Source organism: Pygocentrus nattereri, chromosome 6, assembly GCF_015220715.1.
Source record: "Pygocentrus nattereri isolate fPygNat1 chromosome 6, fPygNat1.pri, whole genome shotgun sequence".
In the NCBI taxonomy this organism is placed as follows: Eukaryota; Metazoa; Chordata; class Actinopteri; order Characiformes; family Serrasalmidae; genus Pygocentrus; species Pygocentrus nattereri.
The window spans coordinates 5,567,523-5,577,025 of record NC_051216.1 but is presented as its reverse complement, the minus strand read 5'-3'; the positions used below and the strand labels follow the sequence as shown (position 1 = coordinate 5,577,025).

At 43.3% G+C, this 9,503-nt stretch overlaps 1 protein-coding gene across 1 annotated transcript in view; it reads right to left on the bottom strand.

Annotated features, from left to right (window-relative positions):
- Positions 1-1,559: 1,559 nt before the first annotated feature.
- The window catches only part of wnt10a (wingless-type MMTV integration site family, member 10a), a 44,901-nt gene continuing 36,957 nt past the window's right edge, over positions 1,560-9,503 (bottom strand). Inside the window, exon 4 of the mRNA XM_017724015.2 lies at positions 1,560-2,919. Coding sequence (XP_017579504.1) covers positions 2,452-2,919 — 468 coding nt within the window. The 3' untranslated portion in view covers positions 1,560-2,451. The remainder of the gene's footprint in view (positions 2,920-9,503) is intronic.

The window sequence follows — 9,503 nt, the reverse complement described above, 5'->3', positions numbered from 1 at the left end:
ACGTAGCAGATTATTACTGATAGTGCTGAAAATAACTTGCTTTGTGAATGAAAAAGAATTTTTAAAACAGTCGTGTTCGGCTTAGTTTGGCCGAGGAGTCGGAGAAGGTTACGGAGATGATCTTCAGCAAGGGTGTGGTCAGAAGACTGTGATTATACAACCAGCATCGGCTGACAGACATGGAAAGCTCTGAGGAGCGTAATGGTAGTACACAGAAGGACGAGTGCAACCGAAAAACCAGTGTCCATATAAATCCACACGATGCGTCCACAGAGAGTTCGGTCCAGTTTCTTCTCAGGAACACTGAGGACTTGTGAGATCTCAGTAGGGTTACAGGTATAAATAAATGCATAATGAGGGAATGCCCCCCTCCCCCCCACGCTGAGCTTGACTGCTTGCTCAAGAATCTCCAAAACCACCGATGTCCGTCCTCAGAAAGCCTCAGCAGGCTTGACCAAGCAGAACAGTCCTTGAGCGGGTCAGGATTTTTACCTGCACTAGTGTAGTTTATATAATAACATGGTTGTACACACATGCTGGCTTTTTAAAGCTGGTATAAATGGTATATAACACCATCATTAAACTCAGAGTTTAGGAGTAAACTCTTTAACCAATGGCTCTGTGCAAAAATATTCGGAGGATTAAGCATTGTGTATCTTTGAATTTTGGCCTCGTCTCCAAAATTGCCTTGCAGTGTTAAGACTGGCTTATCCTGCCGTGACGCTTTTGGGACGCCTGGCCCTGAGCAGTCATTTGGGGTCCAACTTAGTTTTTTCTTATTCTTCTTTTAGTACCGGATTTACATGCAGCTGTTTTGTGCTACGAGCCATTATTTTCTTCAAATTTACACATTTTACCCTGAATGTGGTCGATCAGATCACAATAAGTGTCTGAAGTTTGGTTTGTTTAGCACTGGAGCAATTGACTTATCCAGGCTCCACCCATAAATAGGACCTACTGTTGGTTGCTTGGACAAACTTTCATGCATTCAGCCTAACGAGAAACTGTAGAACAGACTGGGTTTATATCACAATACCTATATTTAGAGTCGGTTATTCATTCAGCCTAATGAGAAACTGTAGAACGGACTGGGTTTATATCACAATACCTACATTTAGAGTCGGTTATTCATTCAGCCTAATGAGAAACTGTAGAACAGACTCGGTTTATATCACAATACCTACATTTAGAGTCGGTTATTCATTCAGTCTAATGAGAAACTGTAGAACAGACTCGGTTTATATCACAATACCTACATTTAGAGTCGGTTATTCATTCAGCCTAATGAGAAACTGTAGAACGGACTCGGTTTATATCACAATACCTACATTTAGAGCCGGTTATTCATTCAGTCTAATGAGAAACTGTAGAACAGACTCGGTTTATATCACAATACCTACATTTAGAGTCGGTTATTCATTCAGTCTAATGAGAAACTGTAGAACGGACTCGGTTTATATCACAATACCTACATTTAGAGTCGGTTATTCATTCAGTCTAATGAGAAACTGTAGAACGGACTCGGTTTATATCACAATACCTACATTTAGAGCCGGTTATTCATTCAGCCTAATGAGAAACTGTAGAACAGACTCGGTTTATATCACAATACCTACATTTAGAGTGAATTTAGAGTACATGAGCTCTTTTCAGATTGGCTGGACCTCATTAAAAAAGCAATCTGAACTGGAAAACTCGTTATAACTGATAGGTGGATATATGTAAATGAGCTGGTTAATGACATGACAAAAGCAGTTAGTTTAAAACAAGCCTTTTTTGCAGTCCAATTTCCATATATGGTATATATGGATGGTACATTTTGAGGGTGCTCATACCAAATCTTTTAATTAAAAGGAAGTCTTTTAATTTGTATAGGACTTTTATAAGTGTTTTATCGGTGAAGGTAAAGCCGACCTCGCAACAACAGCTAAAAAAGGATGCATTTGTGGGCGGAGCATGGATGGGTGGTCAGTGGTTATATGCCTCTATTACTTCTTATCTATATCTAAGCCTCGTAGCTCCAGCATAAACCTAAAGAATCAAACGTGTCTGACAGTCTACATTCAGATAACTGTCTAAATTTGAATTAGAGACAAGCTATTGCTTTAAAAAATAAGACATTGAGTTAACATTGAGTGCTCTATTATCAATAGACTCCACAATATATATTTTAATAACAACCTTAAAACCTTAACTTACTTAATTTAAAAAATACTTTCTGAAATCACACACAGTGCAAGTCCAAACTAGTGTGACTGGACTTGTGGGGTGCACAGCTGGGGTCAAGAGCATGTCAGTCAGTTCTGAGCTCTTCACCCAGTTTCCATTGGGCTGCTGGCAACAGCACGGCGGCAGTCCATCGCAAAACAGGAGGCCTCAGTCTCTCCCCGTTATTTAACGTCTCTCTAGATATAGATCATTTTTTATAATGTGTTTTTGTCTCTTTGGTCCTCATTTGCAGACGCTGACCCACTCTGTTATCCTGCACTCCTCGCACACCACGTAGCAGCACCAGTGGAACTTGCAGTTGCAGCGTTCGCTGCGCGTCTGCTGCAGGATGTTGTGTCCGCGGCCGCAGCAGAGGCTTTCGCAGTTGTCCATGCCCTGGCTGGTCTTATTGCAGATTCGGCCCTGCGTCCCAGCCGAGTCTGACCCAGGGTCCCTCTCGCAAAAGTCCGGCGATTTCTCAAAGTAGACCAGGTCGTGGCTGTTGGCCCGTCTGCGGTGGTGCGGGTGAGCGTGCTCCACCTGCCCCGTGTTGCGGTTATGGGCTTTGATTAACGTGGCCAGGTTGAAGCGTTCCTTAAGCAGGGAACCCACCATCCGGAACTCAGGGGTCACCTGCCAACAGGTCTTCAGCTGGCAGCTGCCCGACGTGCCGTGGCATTTGCATTTCCTCCTCATGTGGTCCACCACAACCTGCAAAAAACACACACACGGCGCAGGAAACGCAGGTTAACGTCTGGCAAACATCAGTGCTCCTAGCAACCAACCGCAGTGCAGCTGGGCAACGACTGTTAGAGCAGTTTGGTGGGGAAAAACAGCAGATTGGTTCAGTTTGTATGCCCTGTTCTACTGTAACTAGACTTAATGTCAGTTACAATCTGCAACATCATAATACTTAAGCAAACATTTTGAGCTCATTCACTGCAAAAAATCACATCCTAGTGAATGAAAACATCTTAAATTTCACTTACATGTCTATTATTTATCACTATGAAGTTGCTGTAAGAATATTACAAGAAAATGTGACATATTTCTATACATTTTTACATGTTTTGAGAAATTAGGCTTAAAACAAATCACCTGCCAGTGGAATAAGACACTGTAATTGTATAAAATAATTTAAAAAGTAATACGTGAAAAGAATGTAAAATACATATTATTGTCCTGTTAGCTTACTTTTAGATGTTTAATCAACTTAAAATCGTAACGCAGCTTGGTTCCGTACTTGGTTTAAGTTGAAACAGCAGCTCTTTCCTGCAGTGTAGTCATTCAGTGCTATTTGTTACAAGTCTAATTATCAACACATTGTATATTCATACACAAAATCCTGGGTCAAATGACATGTTGCGTTGATTTTCTAAGTGGAAAAAAAACAATTCCACCATAAATATGACATTCCTCTACACATTTAATGCACAATTCCTATTTATTTTAACATATTTAACATTTTGGACAAAGAACAGAACTTCTGCACAGGCCACATGTGACGTTTTACTCAATGTTTTATGTTTTCACTTGGTCTTTGTTGTGGTGAAAGTAGTAAAAAAACAGTAATTATGCATTAAAATGTGCAGAAGTGTGTTCTTTATAGGGAATGTGTTCAATAACTTTTGTTTAATTCGATAAAACGTGACCAGGGGTGCATAAACTTTTGCATATGACTTTACTTTGTATAATATTCACCAGCTTTAATTTAAAAACTCATTAATGACTGCTTTAATTTATAACATATAGAAATATTCAGCTATATTAAAGTACTCATTTGCAAACCCAGTGTTGTTGTTCATTTCTATTCTAAGTGTCTTATCTGAGATTTAAATATGTACGTGAGTGATTTCCATGCGTCACGTTGTTGCTACAGCGTCTCTACAATCAAACCGCTCTAAATGACTTTGTTTACATCTGATCAGTTGAATTAGGCAGAAAAATCAGTGGAATTCCCCTGTAGCCAAAATCATGCTGGTGATTCACCAATGCAGCGACTGATATCTGTTCATGTCAGTAGTCATTAAACTGTTGTAAACAATGTCACATCTTGCTGGAATAATACAACAAACAAATCGTTATAAATAGATTCTCTGTTGTGAGTCACCGTTGGACCTGCGTGGCTCTGCATGACAGGGCCAAGTTCAGCGTCTGGCTGAGGAAGCCCCTCCCTTCCTTTCAACATTGCGCTCATCTGTCAGCCCCTGTTATAAACTTTCAGATCCAATTACCGGGAGGAAGAGAGGCCACCCTTAGCACTGACAGACACTCCAGCACCCGCCCCTATCAACAGCCTCTGCACAAACAACCCCCCCATCACTGCTCTTCCACATTCTATAGCCCCCCCGCTCACAGCCGCCCCGGGACACAGCACAGCTTGAACAGCTTGAGAGATAAGTCGAGTTTTGTCTGTCAAAACTGAAGTATTGGGTTTCAGTTGTGTGAGCAGTTGCCGCTTAAAAAGACGACCACGTTATTTTCTGTCATTCGGGCATGGTTCAGCCTGGGTGTGCTTTCCCCTACATGGGGGTGGAGCTCAGGGTTGGATGGTGGACTGGGGTAGGGGAGTTGGGGGACAGAGTGGGTGGCGTGTTGGAGTGGTGTGCTGGCTGGTATGGTGGGTTATTTGAGTGGTGAGGTACTGGGCTCATGAGTCAGTTAACACATGGGGTATTGGGTTGGTTGGGTGAAGGGATGTTGGCGTGTTAGATTGGGGGATGGGGTATTGACACGGGTGCCTTACTGGGATCGGGTTAGTTGGATGTGGGGTATTGGGTCAACTGGGTGATTGGTTATTGGGCGAGCTGCATGTTGGGCTGTTGGGTAAGCTGAATGATGGTGTTTCGGGGTGGTTGAGAGATGGGAGCCTGAGGTGTTGGGTGAGTAGGTTGGCAGGGTGTTGGGCTATTGGATTAGCTGTGTGTTGGGATGTTGGAGTATTGAGCTAATTAGGCGGTGGGGTATTAGTTATTACGTTTTAGGGATTCTGAATTAGGTGGTTAATAGGGTAATGGGTTAGGTGGGTGAAGAGTTATTGGGCTAGTTGTTGGGGTATTAGGCTACTGGGTGACGGTGTATTGATGTAGCTGGGATATTGATTTAGTTGGGGTATTGTGATGATGGAGAGTAAATAGGGTATTGAGTTAGTTGGGTGTTTGGGTATTGAGTCATTTGAGTGGTGGGATGTTGGGCTTTTGGGTTAGTTGGGTGACAATGTATTGGGCTAGTTGGTTAAGGGAGTAATGGATTATTTGGATGGTGGGGTGTTGAGGTATGGGTGGTGGGTTAGTTGAGCTGTTGGCTTGAGGAGTGATGGGGTATTGGATTATTGGTTTAATTGCATGTTGAGGTATTGGATTAGCTGGGTGATGCAGTGTTGGGATAGTAGAGGGATAGTTAGCTGGTGGGATATTGGGCTGGTTGGTGAGTTATGTGGTGGCATGTTGGAGCATTTGGTTTGCTGGGTGCTGAGGTATTGGCTTAACTGGTTCCAAGGCTGAAGGGGTGGTGGGTTAGTTGGTTAATGCCATACTACTGGGTCAGATGCCTGATCCCATCTATGGTTTTCACCCCATTGTTTCTTACTCAATTCCATTCCAACCCACTTTTCCACTGCATTCTGTTATCAGCAGCTCTTCAAGTGGGAGGTCGCCCTAACCAGGTGTCAAACACCCACTCGCGCTCGGAGGCATCATGAATTCTTTACGCTGTGGTTTATGTGCTGGTGGTTTATTTTCGAGTCTTCTATCTCCTGTAGGTATGAAGACTGACTCAATTTACCTAAAAAGGTCCGTAGCGAAGGCTATGAGAGGAAGCAGTTTCCATTTAATGAAGCAGATAAGCAAATGAAATCACGCAGTCCAGGCCAAAGCTAACAACAACCGATCACAACAAACCCTCCAAGCTGCAAGTAACATGTCACACTTCAAAGCCTCTTACACTGATTTTGCATATCCAAGCTCAAAAGTCTCAGCACAATCTCTCTTTCCATCTGTGGTGTGCTTAACTCTTAATGCAGATCAGCGTGGGCGTATTTTATGATCAGGAAAATCATGGCTAATCATTGCAGGAGACAGGAGACATCCTGTGGGAAGCATTAGCAGCTGCCCTTAGGACAAATGCCCAGTGCTCTGTGCTTACAGCCAAATATAGATATTCAAATGCCTCCAACATTGAACCCAGAGGATTGGGTGGAAATTTAACCCTCAGACATCCAGAGTTATTAGTGTAATTTTGAATTGTATTAGATTTACATTTAAAAGCACTTTGGACTTTTTTGCACTCGTTTCAATGGCAAAACTGACAAAAGCATGGCAGAATGCAAAAGATGACTTTTCTTTTCTTTCTGCAAAATAATACATCATCATCATCATTGATCAATGACCATCACCATCAATTCCAAGTTGGGACGTTGTGTAAAACAGAAATAAAAACAGAATACGATGATTTGCAAATCCTTCTCAACGTATATTCAACTGAATACACTACAAAGACGAGATATTTAATGTTCAAACGGATAAACTTTATTGTTTTTTGCAAATATTCACTCATTTTGAATTTGATGCCTGCAACACGTTCCAGAGAAGTTGGGACAGGGGCGTGTTTCCCACTGAGTTACATCACCTTTCCTTTAACACTCAATAAGCGTTTGGGAACTGAGGACACTGATTGTTGAAGCTTTGTAGGTGGAATTCTTTCCCATTCCTGCTTGATGTCCAGCTTCAGCTGCTCAGCAGTCCGGGGGGCTCCGCTGTCGTATTTTGTGCTTCATAATGCACCACACATTTTTAATGGGAGACAGGTCTGGACTGCAGGCAGGCCAGTCTAGTACCCGCACTCTTTTACTATGAAGCCACGCTGTTGTAACACGTGCAGAATGTGGCTCGGCATCGTCTTGCTGAAATAAGCAGGACGTCCCTGAAAAAGACGCTGCTTGGATGGCAGCAGATGTTGCTCCAAAACCTGTATGTACCTTTCAGCATTAATGGGGCCTTCACAGATGTGCCAGTTACCCCTGCCATGGGCACTAACACCCCCCCCCCACACCATCAGAGATGCTGGCTTTTGAACTTTGCACTGATAACAATCCTTTTCCAGTCTTTGGCCCGGAGGACACGACGTCCATAATTTCCAGAAACAGTGTGAAATGTGGACGCGTCAGACCACAGGACACTTTTCCACTTTGCGTCAGTCCATCTCAGATGAGCTCGGCCCAGAGAAGGCGCCGGCGTTTCTGGGTGGTGTTGATATGTGGCTTCGCTTTGCATGGCAGAGTTTTAACCTGCACTTGTAGATGGAGCGACGAACTGAGTTCACTGACAGTGGTTTTCCGAAGTGTTCCTGAGCCCATGTGGGAATATCCGTTACAGAATGATGTCGGTTTTTAATGCAGTGCCGCCTGAGGGGTCGAAGGTCACGGGCATTCAGTGCTGGTTTTCTGCCTCGCCGCTTACCTGCAGAGATTTCTCCAGATTCTCTGAATCTTTGATGATATTATGGACTGTAGATGATGAAATCCCTAAATTCCCTGCAGTTGCACGTTGAGAAACGTTGTTCTTAAACTGTTGGACTGTTTGCTCACGCAGTTGTTCACTAAGTGGTGAACCTCGCCCGTCCTTGCTTGTGAACGACTGAGCCTTTCAGGGACGCTCCCTTTATACCCAATCATGACCCTCACCTGTTTCCAATTAACCTGTTCACCTGTGGAATGTTCCAAACAGGTGTCATCTTTCCCAGTCTTTTGTTGCCCCTGTCCCAACTTCTTTGGAACGTGCTGCAGGCATCAAATTCAAAATTAATGAGTATTTGCAAAAAATAATGAAGTTTATCCGTTTGAACATTAAATATCTCGTCTTTGTAGTGTATTCAGTTGAATGTAGGTTGAAAAGGATTTGCAAATCATCATATTCTGTTTTTATTAATGTTTTACACAACGTCCCAACTTCACTGGAATTGGGGTTCTCTTCTTCTAATTACAAATCTGCATTTTCCAATGAGCTCTGAGTCATAACTGAGTCACATGCAACTGCAGTGTTATCGCTTTGATAACTGCCACATTGAAAGGTTAAAGCTGTCACCGCCAGCCATTTAGGAAGTTGACCTGCCTGCACTTGCCCTGTGTGGTCCAGGCTTCTCTGATCAGACCAGAGATGGTGGCTGCGCAGCCTTTTCCTCGCTGGCCTGGCCCCAGCAGCACCTGGGGGCAGGAGGGCTGTGGGAGCATTCGGCCAGGGCAGGATGTGGGACAGAGAGACAGGAAGTGCTGTGGCAGCAGGATGATCTACAGTGGATCTAAACGCATGAACGATGACCTGAGGGACTGACAGTATCAAGCTGGCACCGGAGCTCATTCCTATGGCTACTTGCTTTCAGTCATGCATTTGATATTTCTTATTTTATTAGATTTCTTAATGGTAACCATAATTCTGATGTTCTGTTAGGGTAAAGCATGCACTGCAATCCTACTGCATTGTTATGATCTGTAATCCATCACAGTATAAATGGTTCTTCTATATTTGAGAATTCAAATCAATTTTCCCAAATGATTTTGATTAAGGCTGTAACACTCGGACAGGGTGGTGAGATGCAAATGCAGAGAATCTTTAATAAGCAAGAGTTTAAAGACCAACAATCATAGTACAGACAGGCAAAGAGTCAAAAAACCAGGAAAGACCAAAATACAGGGATAACGGCTCAATGAAGGCACAGAGAGTGGCAATAACTCACAAGGAGGCAGCGTGAGAGTCCGGGTTATAAAGGGTGGCTGATGAGTAGGTTGTAGGCAGGTGTGTGAGGGTGGGAGGAGTCAGCTCCTCAATATCCCGGAGAAGCTGATCTCTGGATGATGGAACAGCCAGTAGGAATGACAAAGGCCAAAATAATGCAATCAAAATGTGGGATCTCATGGTGCACCAAATCATTTCCAAAAGTAGTTAAATTATCATTTAAGATATCAAACCAATTCTGCTCTGCACAGAACGTGCAGCCTTTGTTGCCACAATTCCTGCCTATTCCAAGATCATTTCCTCAAACCCCCTGCTTTGTATACCCAGCCTCTAATAAGAATATAATATCCATTTTCCGTTCTTCTCAGGAGCTTCTTCAGCTCCTCAGAGAATCTGCAGACACGCCTCCAAAGCTCAGTCTGAGAAGCTGGTTGATTTTCTGAAGTAATCAAACCCATTCAGTGGTGCTGAGGTCTGGACTCTGGGGTGGTCAGTCCGTCATCCGGCTTCTTTGTTTGATGTGTCCATCTCCTTTTCTCAGTGAGGTTCTTCTCGATCAGCTACACG